The sequence below is a fragment of the Canis lupus genome, chromosome 1 (assembly GCF_048164855.1).
Source record: "Canis lupus baileyi chromosome 1, mCanLup2.hap1, whole genome shotgun sequence".
Taxonomy (NCBI): Eukaryota; Metazoa; Chordata; class Mammalia; order Carnivora; family Canidae; genus Canis; species Canis lupus.
This window is the reverse complement of record NC_132838.1, coordinates 116,148,875-116,171,774: the sequence shown is the minus strand read 5'-3', so window position 1 is coordinate 116,171,774 and position 22,900 is coordinate 116,148,875. Positions and strand designations below refer to the sequence as shown.

At 35.2% G+C, this 22,900-nt stretch overlaps 1 protein-coding gene across 1 annotated transcript in view; it reads left to right on the top strand.

Annotated features, from left to right (window-relative positions):
- Nucleotides 1-22,900, top strand: part of LOC140641401 (uncharacterized) — a 54,814-nt gene that overhangs the window by 20,788 nt on the left and 11,126 nt on the right. Inside the window, exons 3-5 of the mRNA XM_072841223.1 lie at nt 17,105-17,231; nt 17,530-17,628; nt 18,939-18,992. Coding sequence (XP_072697324.1) covers nt 17,105-17,231; nt 17,530-17,628; nt 18,939-18,992 — 280 coding nt within the window. The remainder of the gene's footprint in view (nt 1-17,104; nt 17,232-17,529; nt 17,629-18,938; nt 18,993-22,900) is intronic.

Genomic DNA, 22,900 nt, shown 5'->3' with positions numbered 1-22,900 from the left:
AGCTCACTTCAGAGGCTTGTTATGTGGATTCTACAGTTGTGCCTATCGCATAATAAAACTTGCTTAGTGTTAGCCTTCGTCATTATTATCTTTTCAATTTTGTTATTTATGGAAAAGCTTTTAACTAGTATTCATGTTTTATTGAACATCAAAGACATTATAATGGGAAAAAAGACACTTATGTAAATTAGTATAAGAAAGTTTGACCAACATTTATTTCCTATTGACAAGAGATAATTCATTGTAAAGAAAAATATGAAATGATAAAGTGTAAGAAGGCAAAATTCATACCGAGGTCAGAATAAAAATTCTTCATGGAAATTTGAGTTTTGAGGAATGACCTCAGCATCATGGCAGCATAAGATGCCCACCTTCATTTGGCCCCCCACAATTAACAAGTAGAAGTGCCTCTGTGGTTCTCGTGGGATCTAACACCATAAGCTAAGGGACCTGAGAGGAGTCTCACCCGCATTGAGTAATAAGCTGACAGTCCTTGATACAGACTATGGAAGTAGCAGGAGTCAACCAGCCCAAGCCCCTCTTGGCTGCATTCAGGGCAAATCTGGAGAGTGCTGATTTGAGTAGACACTCACAAATGAGAGAGCCATTGTAGAACTCCAGATATCCTGAGGAGATATACTAGCACTCTATTGGCTAGTGCTAGATATACTAGCACTATATTGGAAAAAAAAAAAAAAAAAAAAAAGAGGGGGTGAGTTGAATTTTACTAAGGCCACTCCTTCCCCAGGGTGGCACACTATGGAGCTGAACTACCCAGCGATGACTTCTTCCATGGGGAAAAACAGTGAGTGATTGCCCAACTTCCCTACTTGTATAGGATGCTGCAGAAGAAACTGTTTCTCTCTTGCAGCACCCACAGCATTGAGGCAGTACCTGCATGACTTGGGGGAGGGAAGAGATCAGGATATAAGAATATCAGAGTGTATTAAAGGAATACAATTCCTATTGGCTGCATTCAGGACTCCAGCAGGAAGCCCATCACAAGCTGCTGGGAAAACCTTGCACAAGGATCCCTCACATGGCTTGCATGCACCCCCACTGCCCCAATCCACAGTTACTCTAATTCTTCAGCTAACTCTGTGTATGCTCCCAAGTATGGGCATAAGGGCCAGTTTTGGTAGACAGCATGCAGAAAACAGGCCAGAGTCTGTGGCAAGGGAGAAATCACAAACTTGAGCTGTAGTATTTCTTAGGAAAAACCAAAGAGGTTTCCAGCAGCCAGCCTGGTGAGTTGTAAGGTTGAGAGACAACGAATAAGCTTAAAATTTCTGCCACATGGGGACAAGAAGCATGGAGTACATGTATTCCTATAAGGACAGAGAAAGCCCCAGTTATGGACTGATAAAAAAGTATCTGACCTGAAGGCAACTAGAAATGTTTGGAGGAGATGACTACTTCAAATGAGAAACCAGCAATGCAAAACTCCAAGAAACACGAGGAATCAATGAAACATGGCATCACAAGATCTAAATAGTCCTCTAATAACTGAACTCAAAGACACCGAATTCTGTGATTTGCCTGACAATTCAAATTAGCTGTTTTAAAGAAACTCAATGAGCTACAACAAAACATAGAACTTAACAAGCCAGGATAACAACACATGAGTAAAATGAGAAATTCAACAGAGAAATCATAACAAACCAAACAAATCTGGAGCTGAAGAATTAACGAAATGAGAAATGCAATAGAGAACATCAACAGAAGAATAAACCAAGCAAATATAAAACCAGAGAGATACAAGATAAGGGCTGTGAAATACTCTTGTCAAAGGAGAACAACAAAAACAACAACAAAAAAGGATGAAAGAGAATGAAGAAAGCCTACAAGATGTATGGGACACCATAAAACAAACAAGACTATAAAAAATAAATAATTTGTTAATCAATTCAGAATATAAAGAGAATTTTAAAAAATAGTAAAATTAAAAACACAAAAGGGGGCAGTAAAAGAGTAGAATTTTTGTGTCTGATTAAAGTTGCTATCTATCAGCTTAAAATGGATTATTTTATAAGATTTTTTAAAGATTTATTTACTTTAGAAAGAGCAGGGAGGAGGGGCAAAAGGAGAGGGAGAGAAAGAATGCTCAAGCAGACTTCTCAGTGTGGAGCCTGACACAGGGCTCAATCCTAGGACCCCGAGATTATGACCTGAGCTGAAATCAAGAGCCAGCTGCTTAACGGACAGAGCCACCTAGGTGCCCCTGTAAGATGTTTTATATTTTTTTGTTGTTGTTGTTTCACAATAACCACAAAGCAAATATCTATCAGATTCACAGAAGATAAAGTAAGGGGAATTGGGATGTTTCCTCTTTCATTTCTGATTTTATTTGGATCCTTTTGCTTTTTTTCTTATTCTAGATAAAGCTTTGTCAATTTTATCTTTCAAAAACAGATTTTGGCTTTGCTAATCCTTTCTATTCTTTACTAATCTCTATTTCAACTCTGTTCTTTGTTATTTCCTTCTGCTAACTTTGGCCTTAGTTTGTTCTTTTTCTAGTTCCTTGACATTTAATGTTATTGTAATTCTTCCATTTTTCCTTATATATGCATTTATTGCTATAAACTTCCAAGAACTGCTTTTTAAATTTTTTAAAATTTTTAGAGACTTATTTGTTATTAAACTTATTAGAGACAGAAAGAGAGAGCACTCACAGAGGGAGAAGGAGAAGCAGACTCCCTGCTGAACAGGGAGCCCAATGCAGGGCTCGATCCCAGGACCCTAGGATCATGACCTAAGCCAAAGGCAGACACTTAACTGACTGAATCATCCATTCCAACTGATACCACAGCAATACAAAGGATCAAAAGAGACTGCTATGAACACTTGTATGCTAACAAATTGGATAATCTAGAAGTGGATAAATTTCCAGAAACATATGACCTATCAAGACTGAATTTTGAAGGAATAAAAAATCTAGACAGACCAATTACAATACTTGTAAGGTGATTCAATCAGTAACCGAAAATTTCCAAAGAAGAAAAACCAAGCACCAGATGGCTTTACTGTTGATTTTTATCAAACATTTAAAGAATTAATGCTAATTCTTCTCAAATTTTCAAAAATTGAAAAGGAAGGAACACTCCCAAGGTTAACCTTACCTTGACTGATGCTAAAACTAGACAAGGGCACTAAAAGAAAACATTACAAGGCAATAATCCTGATGAATATAAATGCAAAAATTCTCAATATTAGCATTGAATTCAGTAGGGCATTAAAAGAATCATACACCATGATCAAGTGGGATTTATCCCTGAGATACAAGGATAGTTTCACATATAGAAATCAATAATTGTGGTATACCACATTAATAGAATGAAAAATAAAAATCGTATGATCATCTCAACAGGTGCAGAAAAGCATCGACAAAATACAACATCTTTTGATGGTAAAAGAACTCAACAAATTTGGATATAGAAGGAATGTCCTCAAACAATAAAAGCCAAATATGACAAACCCAGAGCCACCATCATACTTGACAGTGAAAGGGGGAAAGCTTTCCTTCCAGTTTGGGAATAGCACCAGGATGTCTACTCTCACCACTCTGATTCAACATAGTAGAGGAAATTCTAGCCAGGGCAATGATATGAGAAAATAAGTAATAGGCATCCAGATTGGAAGAGAAGAATAGAATTTTCTCTGTTTAGATGATATGATCTTATATATAGAAAATCCTAAGGACTCCACCTTGAAACTGTTAAGAGCTAATAAAAACAATAAAGTAGGATACAAAATCAACATGCAGAAATGAGTTGTGTTTCTATACACTAGCAACAAAATTCCTGCAAAAGAAATTTTAAAAAATAGTATTCGCAATAGCATATAGGTACATAGAACAATAGGTATATAGAAACAATAGGTATATAGAAAACAGAAATAATAAAATATGTAGAAATAAATGTAACCAATGAGGTGAAAGATCTATGTGGTAAAAACTATAAGACTTTGATTCAAGTAATTGAAGAAGACACAAATAAGAGACATCTCATGTTCATGGATCAGAAGAATTATTGTTAAAATGTCCTACCCAAAGCCATCTATGGGTTCAATGTCATCTCTGTCAAAAATCAACTGGCATTTTGCACAGAAATAGAAAAATAATCCTAAAATTTAAATGGAGCCATAAAAGACCATGAATAGCCCAGGTACTCCTGAGTAAGCAGAACAATGATGATGGCATCACACTGCCTAATTTCAAACTACACTATAAAGCTATAGTAACTAAGACTGGTTGGTACTGGCATAAAAATGGACATATAGTCCAATGAAACAGAATTGAGAATCCAGAAGTAAACCCTTACATATACAGCCAGCCAATATTTGACAGAGGAGCCTAGAGTATTCAGTGGGGAAAAGATAGTTTCTTCATTAGATGGTGTTGGGAAAACTGGATATTCACATGGAAAAAAATGAATTGGACCCATATTTGTACTACTCACAAAAATTAACTCGAAATGGATTAAAGATTTAAATATAAGAACTAAAACCCTAACATATGAATAAAATATAAGAAAAACCTCTTTGACGTTGGTCTTGGCAATGATTACTTGTGTATGACACCAAAAGCACAAACAACAAAAGCAAAAATAAATATATGGTTCTAAATAAGTAAAATTTTCCTGCACAGCAAAAGAAACCATCAACAAAATGAAAAAGCAACCTATGGAATGGGAAAAAAAAAGTATTTGCAAATCATATTTCAAAATACATAAACTCATACAACTCAGTAGCCAAAAAAACCCCAAAAAACAATAAACAAAACAAAAACACCAGAAACAAAAAACAAATCTAAGTTAAAAATTGGGCAAAATTGAAGACACACTTTTCCAAAGAGTACATGCAATAGGTATTAGGTATATGAAAAGGTATTCAATTCAACATCACTAATCATCAGGGAAATGCAAATCAAAGCCACAATGATATATTCCCTCACACCTGTTAGGATGGCTATTATCAAGAAGTCCAGAGTTAGCAAGTGTGGTTGAGGATGTAGAGAAAATTAAATCATGTGCACTGTTGTGGAAATGTAGATTTGTACAGCTACTATGAAAAAACAGTATGGAAGTTCCTTTAAAAATTAAAAATAAAACTTTATATAATCCAGCAATCCCACTTCTGGGTATATATCCAAAGGAAATAAAAACAGATATCAATGAAATATATACTTCTGCATTCTTTTTTTAAATGCTATATTTCATTTTTTAATGTTATATTTCTTTTTTGTTTCAAGTTTTTGTTTAAATCCTAAGTTATTTAACATATAGTGTAATGTTAGTTTCAGGAGTAGAATTTGGTGATTCATCACTTACATGTAAACATCCAGTGTTCACCACAATAAATGCCCTCTTTAATATCCATCACCCATATAGCCCATCACCCCACCCACCCACCTCCCCTCTAGCATTCCTCAATTTGTTCTCTATACTTAACAGCATTATTTTCCTCTCTCTCTCTTCCTTTATCCTATGTTCATCTGTTTTGTTTCTTAAATTCCACATATGTACACTTCCATATTCTTGCAGCATTATTTATAATAGCCAAGATATGGAAACAACCTAAATTGGTCAATGGATGAATGGATAAAGGAGAAGTTATATATATGAATGTGTTCAAAAAGGAAATCTTGCTACTTGTGACAGCTTATATCAACTCTGAGGGGATTATGCTAAGTGAAATAAGCCAGAGAAAGAAAAATATTATAGGATATCACTTGTATGTGGGATCTGAAATAGGTGAACTCATAGAAACAGTATAGTGGTTGTTACCACAGGATGGTGGGGGATATGGGGAGATGCTGGCCAAAGGGTACAAACTTTTACTTATAAGATGAATAAGCTTTAGGGATCTAACCTACAGCATGGTGACTAAATACTGTATTAAATACTTGAAAGATGCCGAGTGATAGTAAATGTCTCAATAATTGCAAAAAAGAAATGGTAATTATATTACATTGATGGAGGTATTATCTAACACTATGATGCTAATCATTTTGCAACATGCATATCATATCAACATGTACACCTTAAGCAGAATTATAGTCAATTATATTAATAAAGCTGGAATTAAATTTAAAAATTTAAAAGCTATACTAAAAGTCAAATACCTTGATAGGGGGAAATTATATTTTATGTCTACATGTGTGGCCTTTAATATGTTGAGGTATTTCTTCACTATACCTCCTTCATTAAGAATTTATATCATAAATGGATGTTGAATTTTGTCAAATGTTTTTTCTGTACCTGTTGGGATGATTATATGATTTTTATCCTTTATTTTGCTAATGTGGGTTTCTCATTAATTTGTGGGTGTTTAAGCTATTCTTGCATCCATGGAGTAAATCCCATTTGATTGTATTTGTGAATTTTCCAGTTTTCTTCTTGTAATTGATTTCTAGTTTCGTATCATTGTGGTCAGAAAAGATGCTTGATATGATTTCAGTCTCCTGAAATTTATTAAGGCTTGTGTTGTAGCCTACAATATGATCCCGAGAATGTTTCGTTTGTGCTTGAGAAGAATGTGAAGTCTGTTTCTTCTGAAGGGAATGTTTTGTGTATGTCTGTTAAGTCCATCTGGTTTATGTTTAAATACTTAATCCTTTTTCAGTTAATTTTTTTGTTTATGGTGTGAAACAAAGGTCCAATTTCATTTTTGTGTGTGTGTCGATAATCAATTTTTCCAACACCACTTATTGAAGGGCCTATCCTTTCCCCATGTTGTATTGGTGCCCTTCTCAGAGATTACTTGGCCATATATGTGAGGTTTATGTCTGGGCTATTCTATCCCATTGGTTTATGCACATGTTCTTGTGCTGGTACCATACTGTTTTGATTACTGTAACTTTGTAACATGTTATAAAATCAGGGCACTTAATATCTCCTGCTTTGTTGTTCTTGCTTAAAAATGCTTTCACTGTTCAGTGTTTTTTTGTGGTTCTAAATGAATTTTAATTTTTTTCCTATTTCTGTAAAAAGAAATGCCATTGGTATTTTGATAGAGATGCACTGGATCTGTAATTTCTATGTATTTATAAATTTTCCCATTTTATTTCCATTATTGATAAATGGTTTTATTCTTTTGTGATATGGAAAGATACTTGGAATAATTTCCAATCTTCTTAAATTTATTAAGACTTGTTTTATGACTGCATGTGATGTACTGAATAATATTGCATATATGCTTAAGAAGAATGAGTAGTAATCTGCTGATTACTTGAGTGGAATACTCTATATATGAGTGTTAGATTCATTTAGTCTATTTTGTTGTTTAGTTCTACATTTCTTATTGGTTTTCTGTTTAGATGATCTATCCATTAGTGACAGTGGGATTTTGAAGTTTCCTATGATTATTGTATTGCTGTTTTCCTTTTAGATCTGTCAATGTTGGCTTTATACATTTAGGTGCTTTGTTATTAGGTGCATGTATATTTATAATTGTTATGTATTCTTGTTAAATTGTCCTTTTATCATAATATGACACTTTGACTTTTATGAAGATTTGTGACTTAGAGTTTTTTTTTTGATAAAAGTAAAGCCACTCCTGCTTTCTTTTGTTCCATGTGCATAAAATATCTTCTCTGCCTCACATTTTCAGCCAATGTGTCCTTAATTCTGAAGTAAGTATTTTACAGACAGCATTTGTTTGGGTCTTGTTTATGGTTTTGGGTTTTTTTTTTTCAGTCTGTTTTTTCAGCCACTCTATGTCTTTTGACTGGGGAGTTTAGTCCATTTACATTTAAATTAACTATTAATAAGTAGGAACTTATTTTAATTTTGTTAGTATTTTATCAGTTTTGTAGTTCTCTTGTTCCTCTCTTCCTTTTTTGTTTTCTTCATTATAGTTTGATGACTTTTTGCACTGATATGTTGTGATTCTTTTCCTTTATGTTTTGTTTATCTAATATAAGTTTTTCATTTGTAGTTACCATGAGGCTTGAATCAAATAATTTATAGTTATGACAGCTATTTTAAGCTATTAATTTAATTTCAGTTGCATACATAAGCTATATACTTTATTTCCCTCCACATACATTATGTAATTGTTTTTCAATTTTTTTATATTGTATTTTCATTAGCAGATTTTTCTGGTTATGGTTATTCTTAATACTTACATCTTAAACTTTTTATTGGTGTTAAAATATATGTGGCACAATTACAGTATTGCAATATTTTGTCTTTGTCTTTACCAGTTAGATTTATGTTTTCATATGCTTTCTTTTAAAAAGAATTAGTTTCAGAGGTAGAATTCAGTGATTCATCAGTTGCAAATAACACCCAGTGCTCATTACATCAAGTGCCTTCCTTAATCCCCATCACCCAATTACTCCATCCCTCCACCCATCTCCCTTCCAGCAGCCCTGTTTGTTTCCTATACCTAAGAGTCTCTTATGGTTTGTCTCTCTCTGTTTTCATTTTATTTTATTTTTCCTTCCCTTCCCTTCCCCTATGTTCATCGGTGTTGTCTTTTAAATTCCACATGTGAATGAAATCACATGGTATTTGTCTTTCTCTGATTTATTTCATTTAGCATAATATCCTCTACTTCCATCCATGTCATTGCAAATGCAAGATTTCATTCTTTTTGGTGGCTGAGTAATATTCCATTGTGTGTGTGTGTATCACACTTATATATATAAGTATATATACAAAGTATATATACACCACACTATCCATTCATCTATTGATGGACATCCATTTGCAGGCATATCACTTTATTTATCCATTCATCTATTGAGGGACATCCATTTGCAGGTTTTTGTGTAGTCATAAATTTTCACCTCTTTTAGGTAAATACCTAGAAGCCCAACTTCATCATATGTTAAAAATATGTTTAGTTTTATAAGAAACCACCAAAGTATCTGAACCATTTTGCATTTCCACTAGTAATGAATGAAAGTTTCTGTTACTTTCCATCCTCATCAGCATTTGGTGTTGTCAGTGTTTAAGATTTTGGCAATTCTAATAAGTGTGTACTGGTATCTTGTTGTTATTTTAATTTGCATTTCCCTGTTGACTTATGATGTAGAGCATTATTTTATGGGCTTATTTTCTATCTGCATATCTTCTCTAATGAGATTTTTATTCAGGTTTGTCCCATTAAAATTTTTTAAAATATTTTATTTATTTATTTATTCATGAGAGGCACAGAGAGTGGCAGAGACATAGGCAGAGGGAGAAGCATGGGAAGCCCTATGCAGGACTTGATCCCAGAACACTGGGATCATGCTTGAGTTGAAGGCAGATGCTCAACCACTGAGCCACGCAGGCATCCTTTGTCCTATTTTTAAAATGTGGTTGTTTATTTTCCTATTGAGTTTAAAGTATTTTAAAAAATAGTCTGGATAATAGTCTTTTATCAGAAGTGTCTTTTACAAATGTCTTCTCCCATTCTGTGGCTTTGTTCTAATTCTCTTGAGATTGTCTTTCAGATAATAAGAGTTTTTAATTTTAATGAAGTCCAGTTTATCAATTATTTCTTTCATAAATCACGCTTTTGGTGTTGCTGGAAAGTCATCACCAAACCCAGAGTCTTCTAGATTTTCTACTATATTAACTTATAGGAGTTTTATAGTTTTGTATTTTACATATAAATCTATTGCCCATGTTTTAGTAATTTTTCTGCAAGATGCTCTGTTTAGATTCATTTTTGCATGTGGATGTGCAGTTTTTCCAGCACCATTTATTGAAAAGTCTGTCTTGGTCCATTATATTGCCTTTGCTACTTTCTCAAAGATCAGTGATTATATACAATTGTTTCTGGACTATTTTGTTCTATTGATCTTTTTGTACTGAATAAATTTGACCTGTAACATTGCCTAGGGTTAAGGTGTACAGTGTATTATTTTCATACATTTATATATTATAATATGGCTAATGTAGCAGTATTTTTCACATTATATAATTATAGTACAATATTATTATCTATATTCATTATATCATGCATTGGGTTCTATGGCTTATTTACTACTGACTGCAAGTTTGTGCCCTTTAGTATCATTGTTCATATCCACGTCCACCATCCCCTTGTACCCATTTTACTCTGTTTTTTACACATTTAGTTTTTTTAGATTCCATATATAAGTGATAATATACAGTACTTGTCTTTGACTTACCTCGCTTAGAATAGAAAGATATCCTCCTTTCTCATGACTGAATAATATTCCTTTGTGTATATGAACCACATCTTTTCTATCTGGTTATCCATTGAGGGGTATTCAGGTTGGTTCCGTATCTTGGCTATTGCAAATAATGATCTGATAAACATGGGATTGTATATATGCAGTCAAAATTCTGTTTTCTTTTCCTTTGGCTATATACCTAGAAGTGGAATTGCTGGATCATATAGTAAATCTATATTTAATTTTTTGAGGAACCTCCATATTGTTTTCCAAAGTAGTTGAATCCGTTTACACACCCACCAGATTTTTGTGTATGTTCATCAGGGATATTGGTCTGTAGTTCTCTTTTTAGTGGTATCTTTATCTGGTTTTGGTATCAGGGTAATGCTGATCTCATAGAATGAATTTGGAAGCTTTCCTTCCTCTTCCATTATTTGGAATAGTTTGAGAAAAATAGGTATTAATTCTTTTTAAAGTGTTTGATAGAGTTCATCTGTGAAACTGTCTGGCCCTGGACTTCTGTTTTTTGGGAGACTTTTGAATACTAATTCAATTTATTTTCTGGTAATCAGTCTATTCAGATTTTCTATTTATTTCTGATTCAGTTTTGGGAAGTTCGTTCGTTCGTTCGTTCGTTCCTTCCTTCCTTCTTTCTTCTCTCTTTTTCTTTCTCTCAGTCTTTCTTTTTCATTCCTTTTTAACCCTTTATCTCTGTGGTAAGGGTCTCATCGATGTCTTCTTTTCTCATGCCTAGTAATATCCTTATGATTGTTGCTTTAAATTCTACATCAGGTATATTATTTATATCTGTTTCATATACATCTATTGCCCTGGCTTCATCTTGTTCTTTTATTTGGGATAAATTCCTCCATCTTTGCTTTTTGTCTAGGTCTCTGCCTTCTTGTGTGTGTTAGAAAGCCTCTCTGTGTGTCTCTCATGAATAAATAAATAAAATCTAAAAGAAAAAAGAAAGCCAGTTACGTTTCCTGATCCTGAAAGTAATGACTTTCTGAAAAAGGTCATGTAGTGCTTAGGGCCTGGTGTTTCAGGGAGGTCTCTGATGTGTGCTTCGTATGCTTTGTTATTGTGTTTTGATTGCTCTGTCCTTCAGCCCAGACATCTGCAGAGGCTCTCCTTGCATGCTGTGCTGTGAGCCATTTGGCTCTTGGCCCGAATGAGTTTTAATTAGGTGTGTTCTGGTGTGCTTGTGAAACCCAACCTGACTCACCTCCACCAGAACTGATGTCCTGCAGAATTCTCTATTTGGGAGACATGGTGTGGTCAGGGGTTTATGCTGGTCTTCTGAGGGAAGGTCCTGCCACACTGGAACTGAGGCAGGAATGACTGAGAAGGGCAGTCCCTTCAGAGCAGAGGGGGGTAAGTCTTGGTATTTTCAAGTTAGGCAGCCACTGGTGGAGCTGCGCTGCTTCCTGCAGGTGGCTCTATGTTTATACTGAGGGGATGAGAGGTAAATGGTACTGGCCATTTGTTTACAGAGAGGTGTCTCTGTGAACACTCTCATTGATACACTCTGAGAAGAGTAAATAATCTCCTAACTGTGCCCCAAGTGTTCCTCAAATCGCTGTTTCCATGCTGTCCGTCCCTGGATTGTTTGTCTGCCTTCTCTCTAGGAGCAGCACAGTGCCCTCCAGGCTCTATCTCAGCCAAGGCTGCTGACTTTTAAAACTCCAGGCTTTATGCCCCATTGATTGCAAGAACTCTTGAAGTTCAGCCCTCTTATTTTCTAAGCTAACGGTTTTGGGGAAACTTTCTCCTTGTGTGTTCCCTTGTGTGTTCCTCTCTCACCCTTATCTATGGCCATGGCTTCCTCCCCTCTGCAGAACCAGTGATCTATTTCTCCCATGAAGCATGTCCCCACATTTTCTACCTTCTTCAAGGTGGCCTCTTTTCTCCCTTTTGTTGTGTAGTTTGTCCTGTCAGATTTCTGGGGTAGTTATAATGATCTGATAGTTATCTAATTGTGTTCATGGGACAAATTGAGCCTAGGATCCTCCTACTGTGCTGCTATCTTCCCCTGTCTGTGAGGTTTTATCACAAATGAGTGTTAGATTTTGTTGAATGCTTTTACTGCATATATTGATCATGTGATTTTTAGTTTTTAGTCTGTTCATGTGGTGGATCACATTAATTTATTATCAAAGGTTGAGCCCACCTTTTGTATTTGGGATAAATCCCATTTTGTCATGGTGTGAATAATTATTTTTATATATTCTTGGATTCAGTTGCTATTGTTTTGTGAGGATTTTTATATCCCTGTTCATGAAAGATACTGGTCTGCAGCTTTCTTTTTTTGTAATGTTTTATCTGGTTTTGGGGCTAGGGTAATATTGACCTCAGAATGATTTAGGAAGTAATATTTCTGCTTTTATTTTCTGAAAGACATTGTAGAGAATTGGAACAATTTCTTCCTCAATTGTGTGATAGAATTAACCAGTGAATCCATCTAGGCCTGGTGCTTTCTGTTTTGGAAGGTTATGAATTATTGACTCAATTTCATTTATATGTCTACATCTATTCAGATAGTCTTCTTCTTCATCTTTTTTTTTTTTTAAGATTTTATTCATTTATTCAAAGAAACACACACACACAGAGAAGGGCAGAGACACAGACAAAGAGAGAAGCAGGCTCCACGCACGGAGCCGGACACGGGACTCGATCCCGGTCTCCAGGATCACACTCCGGGATGTAGGTGGCGCTAAAGCGCCGCGCCACCAGGGCTGTCCAGTCTTCTTCATCTTGTATGAGTTTTGGCATATTGTATCTTTCAAAGAATAATTCCATTTCATTTAAGTTATCAAATGTATGGGCATGTTTATAGTATTTTTAATTAACTTTTAATATCTATACAATGTAATGCTGTCTCCTCTTTCATTTCTTATATTAGTAATTCATGTCTTCTGTATTTTTCTTAGCCTAACTAAAGGCTTATTTGTTTTATTGATGTTTTAAAAATATCTTTTAGTTTTCTGTATTGATTTCCTGTTTTAAACTTCATTGATTTTTGCTCTCTTATTATTTATTTTTTCTGCTTCCTTTGGATTTTTTCTTTTTCTAGTTTCTTAAGGTGGAACTTAGATTTTTGGTTTCAGGTCTTTCTCCTTTTCTAATATATACATAATTGCTATAAATTTCCCTCTGAGCACTGCTTTTGCTTCATCCCATAAATTTTTATAGTCTGTGTTTTCATTTTCACTTAGTTAAAATGTTTTTAAATTTCTCTTGAAAGTTTTTCTTTGACTTATCTGTTAGAAATCTGTTGTTCAATCTTCTTATATTTTGGAATTTTCTAATTATCTTTCTGTTGATTTCTAGCTTAATACTATTATTATTTGAGAGTAGGTATTATATGATTTCTATTCTTTTAAGTGTTAGGGTATATTTTATGCTCCAGAATGTGGTCTATCTTGGTGAATGTTCCATGTCAGATTGAACAGAATGTCATATTTTTTAATAATGAGAACCCAGGAGTCCCTTGTCAGATTGACAAGTATGACTTTTTGCCTATCCTACAAGTGACAAAACTATGGTACATTTGTAGCAAATTATAACTTACTACTAATCTCAATAAGAGAAAAGCACAAAAACCTCATTAAGATCTAGCCAGAATATAAAAAAAAATTCATAGTATAGGAACTGCAGTAAGAACTAGACAGAAGTACTCAACCTTATAATATTATAAAAATAAATATTTGAAATATAAATGAGAACTTCCAGTTTTACTTCTTACATTGGCAAAGATAAAGAAATTTGGTATTAATTATGCCAGCCATAGTGTGGGGAAGAACGTTCTCACACCATCCTGGTGGGTAGAATGAATTGGTAGGTATTGCCTCAATAGAGGTCAGTTGGACATTTCTTTCCAACTTTAAAATCCATGTAGTGTTGGCCAGCACTTCCAATTCTAGGATTTTATCCTGGTGATGTCAGACAAACACACAAGGATATTATTCATGGAAACATTGCTTGTATAATTATAGCAAAAGCTTAGAAGCAATGTTAATTTTCACTAATGCAAAATGCAGTTTTCACAGGGTAGAACATTGTTAGCTGGGGAGTGTCTCATAGTCTTCCATCTGCCTACTGATCCTATGTGGACAGATTTTTCTTTATGCTTACTTAGCACCTGTTGTCCTACACTTTGCATTTTATATTTATATGGGAATCTTCTCTTGCCACTATGCTAAAGCTTTCTGTTCCTCTTTCTTGATTTCTTGTGTAACTTTTTGCTCTTTTACACCCTGGCATTGATATAACACATCCTTTACTACCTTCTTAGAATACAGTTCCACAGAAAAGGCTGAAAGAAAGTATTTCTCTCTTGAAGCAAGTCAGCAAAGACTAGAGGAAGAATCTGCTTCTCCAAATGTGAGCACACAATGTAAAACTTGAAGGAACACCAAAAAATCAAGGAAACATGGCACCACCAGGGGAACATGATAATTTCACAGTGATTGACCCTAAAGAAATAAAGATATGCAATTTACCCAATAAAAAATTCAATAATCATTGTTTTAGGAGGCTCGGTGAGAAGAAAATACAGTAAGATAATTCAATGACGTCAGAAAACCAATATACTAACAAAGTTTAACAAGGAGATAGAAATCATGAAAAAGAAAAACAAAATATGGAGCTGAAAAATACAGTGAACGAAATGAAAAAATGCAATAGGATGCATCAACAGCAGACTTAACCCAGCAGAAGAATGAATCTATGAAGTCATAGACAAGTCATTTGACATTATCCAGTCAGGAAAAAGTGAAGGAGAGAAAAAAAGAATGAAGAAGTGAAAAAAATGTAAGACCTGAAACCATAAAACTATTAGAAGAAAACATAGGGAGACAGCTTTTTGACATTCGTCTGGGCAATGATTTTGGATATGACATGAAGAGCATAGGCAACAAAAGCAAAAATAAACAGGTAGGACTACATCAAACAAAAAAGTTTCTGCCTAGCAATGGAAACAGTAAACAAAATGAAAAAACAATGCATGGAATGAGAGAAAATATTTGTAAACCATATATCCAAAACCGTAAATATCTAAAATTATAAGGATTTATATAACTCAATAGAAAAAAAACAAAAACAAAAACAAAACAAAAAAACATACACACACACAAATACCCTGATTTATAAATGGGGAAAGGACCTGAATAGACATTTTTCCAAAAAAGATATATTAATGGCCAGCTGGTATAAAAAGTGCTTAACATCACTAATCACTAGAGAAAGCTGAAGACTGCAAGGAGATATCACCTCGTACCTGTTAAGATGGCTTTTACCAAAAAGACAGTAGCTAATCATTGGTGAGGAAGTGGAGAAAAAGAAACATTTGTAGACTGTTGGTTGAAATATAAAGTGGCACAGCCACTGTGGGATACATTATGGAGATTTCTCAAGAAATTAAAAATTGAATTACTATGTGACTCAGCAGTCCTACCTCTGGGTATATATCCTAAGAAATCAAAATCAGTATCCTGAAGAGATATCTGCACTACCATGTTCATTTTTATTGCAGCATTATTGCCAATAGCCAAGATATGGAAACAATCTAAGTGTCCACTGATGGATGAATGGATAAAATAGACGTGAGCTATCTTTATAGATAGATAGACAGGGACATATATAGTACAATATTATTCACCCATGAGAAGGAAGGAAATCCTGCCATTTGCAAAAACATTGATATATCTAGAAGACATAGAGAAAAGCAAATACTGTAATGATCTCACTTATGTGTGAGATCTAAAAAAAAAAAGTCCAATTCACAGAAGCAGAATAATATGGAGGTTACTAAGGACTGGGTTGGAGGAGATAGAGATATGTTTGTCAGAGGGTAGAGGCCTTTGGTTATATATGAATAAACTCTGGGTATCTAATGTACATCATGGTGATTATGGTTAATTATACTATGTTATGTACTTGAAATTTGCTGAAAGGGTACACCTTGGGGTGTCTGGTTGGTTCAGTTGCTTAAGAGTTTGCCTTTGACTCAGGTCATGATCCTAGGGTCCTGGGATTGAGCCCCACCTTGGGCTCCCTGCTCAGCAGGGAGTCTGCTTCCCATTCTCCCTTTGCCCCTCCCCCTTGCTTGTGTTCTCTCCCTCTCTCTCTCTCTCAAATAAATAAATAAATAAAATCTTAAGAGTGACTCTAGTAGAGAGTTCATTCTCAGTATTGCAAAATTTGTTACATTTTTAATTTTGTTTTTTCATTTCAAGGCACTATTGAGCAGGGCATCCTGTTTCTATTTTCTGGTACCTTTCATGTGACCTACTTTCTGATTGTTGAAAATGGTAGGATCTTTATATTCTTTTTTAAAAATATTTTATTTATTTATTCATAGAGACACACACAGACAGAGGCAGAGGCATAGGCAGAGGGAGAAGCAGGCTCCATGCAGGGAGCCTGATGTGGGACTCAATTTTGGCACTTGATCCCAGGACTCTGGGATCATGCCCTGAGCCAAAGGCAGATAGATGCTCAACCTCTGAGCCACCCAGGTGTTCCTATATTCTTGTTATTCTAAAATTTTATCCTCTTATTCTTTCCCAGAGCTTACCAATTATTTATAACTTGATTTTTCAGGGGGGAAGGGGAAGCAAGAGGGTACTTCCCTTTACTGAGAATATACTATATATCAGTTAGGTTTTTAAATAGATATTCTTCTTAATTGGATTTAGTATATTTTAAAACCAGAATGGATCTTGGAATTCTCTCATTCTGTACAGGAGTTTTTATCTGCAGAAATTGGGTTGTGTGAGGCCTGCTCATTGATTAACACTAACTCCAATCTTCACCCTTATCACAGGTATTGAGCCCAACCTGTTTGTGTTCCATTTCACTCCTTTCCTCTAAAACTCTCCTTTACTTCTCTTTTTATGTTTCTCATCTCTTCTACCTTGAAGTCATTTATTTTCATTATACAAGTATAACACAGGGTTTTTGTTTCAGGGATTTGTGATATTCAGGGATGTGTCTATAGACTTTTCTGAGGAAGAGTGGGAATGCCTGGATTCAACTCAAAGGAATTTGTACAAATACGTAATGTTGGAGAATTATAGCAACCTGGTCTCAGTCGGTAAGTATACCTTTCTCCAAAAAGTCTACAACCCTCCTGAATATTTGCTTCCCCTGAGAAGAATTTCTCAACTTCTTTCATATATACTATGTGTTTCTTTTCCCTATTCCTAAAGAAATGAGCTTTGTAGAGTTGGGAATGTATGACGTCATTGGGCCTAAGGCCAAAGCTCTACCTTTTCTTTTTTTGTGTGGCCCTTCCAATAGTGACATCATCTTTTATTTGCTGATCACAGGATAGGATTTGAGTCCTGAAACAGCTACAACATAAAAAGTCTCCTTTGTTCTCTTATGAGTAGGAATTTGCATTCCCAAGCCAGATGTGATCTCTTTATTGGAGCAAGGGAAGGAGCCTTGGAGTGTTTTCAACGGTGAGCTGACAAGGGGCCTGTACCTAGGTAAGTGATTGAGGATTATGTAAGGGAAGAGGAATGTAGAGTATAAACCAGATGCTCAGTGAGGAGACCACATCTTTGAGATGCTTGGAGGAATTTCCCCTCAAACACCCACAACTATTAAGAAAAGTAATCCTCATCATCATGAACTTCCAAATGCCCACACTTTCACCTTCAACTTAATACTATCTATGCTTCTTTTCTCTTATTTTCTGTCTATTCCTAGTAATTTTAATGAGAAACATCTACCTTTTGTTTTGCTTTGTTTTTTTTAGAAACATCTACTTTTATGTGAGATCTAATTCCCGTTAGTTCACTCTTTCTTGCCTTTTGGTCTATACATATGTCACTCCTTTAAACATTTTGGTATTAAATACATTCCATTTTTTTTTATTTTTTTTAATTTTTATTTTTTTACATTCCATTTTTAAATCAATTTTATTCATGTATTCATTCTTTCAGCCAACATTTCCTTATATTCTGTGTTGTGGAGAATATTTTTCTAGGAGACATAGACATTATAAAATATATCAGCTATGAAAAAATTTATAGCATAGGGATTGAGGAAAATAGGTGATGGGGATTAAGGAGTGCACTTGCTGTGATGAATACCAGGTATTATATGGAAGTGTTGAATCACCATATTATACACCTGAAATTAATATTATACTGCATGTTGCACGTTAACTAACTGGAATTTAAATCTAAAGCTTTAAAAAATCCATAAATATCTTTCAAAATGTAGAATTAATTGCAATTGTAGAATTGATTGCTGTTCAAATGCCACAACCAGGAAAAATAACTAAAGATTGAAAGGTGGAAAAGCTTCACAGAGCTATAATAGTTGGAGCCCTGGGAGTGATTGCAGTCACCTTGGTAGAGAGTTTTGGGTATAAAGGTTATGTGCTTGCAATGGGATAGCAGAGGTTGTAGACAAGACAAAATTGAGCTGAGGGAGGAGGATCAAACAATTGCATGATGCATGCAATCAGCATAAAATAGAGTGGGAGAGAGGGAAAAGGTCATAAACATGGATGATTCAGGGTAAGTACAAAAGTCCTGAAGCAGGCAGGCTCATTGTGTATGAGGAGTACCAAGGTGGCCAGTATGGGGGAATGAGTAAACAAAGAGGAGAGGAGTTTGATCTGTGATCAGAGAGGTATGAGCACATAGAAAGAGTCAGTTTATGATGACCTTGTAAATTGTGATTAAACTTTTCCTGAGTGAGATGAAAATAAGTAGAAGATTTTAAGCAGAGCTGTGATGTGATTAGGCTTTTTATTTTTCAAAAAAATTATTTTTCCTATTTACAGAAGAGGAAACTGAGACACAAAGACTTGAAGTAACTTGTCCAAGGCCAACAACTAGTAAGTGTTGGAGATAAGGTTTAAAAGCAAATTGTACATCTCTTAGCTCAAAAGCTATTTTGCCTCTCCAAGTCAAATCAAAGGGGAGTATAGTAAACATACTTTCATCTTAAATGCTTGTGAACAGATAGAAGTTAACTTTTTAAATTCAATTTTTAAAGTGAGTTTTTACATCCCATAAATAGCTAACTATAACACACATATTACATGTATTTATATATACAAATACACATTAGATGTATATAAATGCATCATGGATTTTCTCTAAAACACTTTGTCATATGCCTTCCTTTCTTTATTTTTAAATATTTTATTTATTTATTCATGAGAGACACAGAGAAAGAGAGAGCCAGAGATAGGCAGAGGGAGAAGCAGGCTCTATGCAGGCCTGATGTGGGACTCAATCCCACGACTCCAGGATCACGCCCTGGGCCAAAGGCAGGCGCTAAACCACTGAGCCACCCAGGGGTCCCTGCCTTCCTTTCTTAATAAGCTTTTAGATATATCAATATTATAATATAAATATATTTGCATAATGAAGTTGTCTTCCATATTCTTCCAATTTCAATTTCTAATTGAAACTTCCTGGGATGCCTGGGTGCCTCAGCAGTTGAGTGCCTGCCTTCGGCCCAGGGAGTGATCCTGGGGTCCTGGGATCTAGTCCTGAATTGGGCTCCCTGCATGGAGCCTGCTTCTCCCTTAGCTTCTCCCTCTGCCTGTGTCTCTGCCTCTCTGTGTCTCTCATGAATAAATAAATAAAATCTTTAAAAAAATAAACTTCCTTTCTTCTATACATTCTTTTGTAAATAAATTTTTCACATTTTTTTATGATTGATTTTTTAAAAGAAGACTATTTTGAAATCTTTTCCAGCAAGGTATATGATACATATGTCCAATTTTATTGCATCATGTTCAGAAATATGTACCTTTTAAAAATAAATTATTCTATGCTGTTTTCATCTTGGAATCAAGAACAATATCTTGCATATTTTTTTGTTGTTCTTCAAAATAAGAATATTTTCAATAGTGAAAGTCAATTTGTCCTGTAATATTTTACATTCAGGATTTATCTAATTGCAGCCCCATGAGTAGAGTCACATTAAGCAATTTCGTCTGATCTGATACTTAATTAGGAGGTGTACTTCATTTTTAAAAAGATTTATTTATTTATTTCTGAGAGAGAGCGAGAGAGCGCACACAAATGGGAAAGGCAGGAGAGGAAGAGAGAGCTTCAAGGAGACTCTACTCTGAGCATGGAGCCCCATGCGGGGCTCATCTCATGACCCTGAGAACATAACCTGAGTCCAAACCAGGAGTCAATTGCTTAACCAAGTATGCCATCCAGGTGTCCCTAGGGTTGTACACTTCTTAATTCATGATATCAAAATGCAAAGTCAAGTTTTTTTCATTATACTAATGGTAATTTTGATCAGGTGGTTGGAGATGACTACCAGATCTTTTCATTAGAAAGGTACATTTTCCCACTTATCATTACTAAATAATCCGGGTAGTAATACTTGGAGACCGTGTAATTGTACTCTAGAAATTTTTCACCCAAAGTGTTTGTTATTCATTTTTTCTTATTCAAAACAATTATTAAATTGAGCTTATAAAAAAAGTGAAGTTCTAATTATATCACTTTCTCTCTGCATTTATTAATTGGCCTTGCTTTGTTAAAGAAAAAAAAAGCTTTTCCTCTCCATTTTTGTTGAGAAACACTACAGATTCGTTGATTCTTTTAAAAATCAATATTTTATAACCCATGGTAATCGATCTTTTTTTTTATTATTAAACTATCATTCATGGTTAGCCATTGAAAGCCCATTTCAGGTGGCTTCTGCATCCTTTTTCAGGGATGCATGAGTCTTTAATGACCTTCTTGTTTTCTGGCACAAAAATATGTTCCAGTTTCATATTATTCTTTCCCCAACTTGGAATTAACCAGCTCATTAAGAAGCCTTAGTTTCTTTTAATAAGGAATGGTTTTCATTGATTAATATCAGTGGTCACTGGGCTCATTACTACTGGATTATCATTGCTTTTCTATCCATTAAGTGCAAAGAGACAGGGAACATATTTTTTATAACTGAGTCATACTAATAACTCTAATTGAAATCTGAAAGACAAGATTCTCACTTTTCTGCATTTCAGTTTTGTAACTTTTTCTTGAACGGTAGAAACTCTATTTCCCACAGTGTGGTACATTTATTCAAGTCTTCTGTCCCAAATTCCACAGAGTAGTTTCAAAATTAGAATAACAGCGCAACTACTGACTGAAAAACCTACCTGAAGTCATGTTCAAGATTCATTACAGTTTTCTTTCCCTTTTTTTAAAACAAATTAATTTTTTATTGGTGTTCAGTTTACCAACATACAGAATAACACCCAGTGCTCATCCCGTCAAGTGCCCCCCCTCAGTGCCCATCACCCATTCACCCCCACCCCCCGCCCTCCTTCCCTTCCACCACCCCTAGTTTGTTTCCCTGAGTTAGGAGTCTTTTTCTTCTCCCTTCCCTTATATTCCCTTTCACTGTTATTCATATTCCCCAAATGAATGAGAACATACAGTTTGTCCTTCTCCTATTGACTTACTTCACTCAGCATAATACCCTCCAGTTCCATCCACGTTGAAGCAAATGGTGGGTATTTGTCGTTTCTAATGGCTGAGTAATATTCCATTGTATACATAAACCACATCTTCTTTATCCATTCATCTTTTGATGGACACCGAGGCTCCTTCCACTGTTTGGCTATTGTGGACATTGCTGCTATAAACATCAGGGTGCAGGTGTCCCAGCGTTTGATTGCATCTGAATCTTTGGGGTAAATCCCCAACAGTGCAATTGCTGGGTCGTAGGGCAGGTCTATTTTTAACTCTTTGAGGAACCTCCACACAGTTTTCCAGAGTGGCTGCACCAGTTCACATTCACACCAACAGTGTAAGAGGGTTCCCTTTTCTCTGCAACCTCTCCAACATTTGTGGTTTCCTGCCTTGTTAATTTTCCCCATTCTCACTGATGTGAGGTGGTATCTCATGTGGATTTTTTTTTGTATTTCCCTGATGGCAAGTGATGCAGAGCATTTTCTCATGTGCGTGTTGGCCATGTCTATGTCTTCCTCTGTGAGATTTTGTTCATGTCTTTTGCCCTTTTCATGATTGGATTGTTTGTTTCTTTGGTGTTGAGTTTAATGAGTTCTTTATAGATCTTGGAAACTAGCCCTTTATCTGATATGTCATTTGCAAATATCTTCTCCCATTCTGTAGGTTGTCTTTTAGTTTTGTTGACTGTATCCTTTGCTGTGCAAAAGCTTCTTATCTTGAAGAAGTCGCAATAGTTCATTTTTGCTTTTGTTTCTTTTGCCTTCGTGGATGTATCTTGCAAGAAGTTACTGTGGCCAAGTTCAAAAAGGGTGTTGCTTGTGTTCTCCTCTAGGATTTTGATGGAATCTTGTCTCACATTTAGATCTTTCATCCATTTTGAGTTTATCTTTGTGTACGGTGAAAGAGAGTGGTCTAGTTTCATTCTTCTGCATGTGGCTGTCCAATTTTCCCAGCACCATTTATTGAAGAGATTGTCTTTCTTCCAGTGGATAGTCTTTCCTCCTTTATCGAATATTAGTTGACCATAAAGTTCAGGGTCCACTTCTGGGTTCTCTATTCTGTTCCATTGATGTATGTGTCTGTTTTTGTGCCAGTACCACACTGTCTTGATGACCACAGCTTTGTAGTACAACCTGAAATCTGGCATGTGATGCCCCCAGATATGGTTTTCTTTTTTAAAATTCCCCTGGCTATTCAGGGTATTTTCTGATTCCACACAAATCTTAAAATAATTTGTTCTAACTCTCTGAAGAAAGTCCATGGTATTTTGATAGGGATTGCATTAAACGTGTAAATTGCCCTGGGT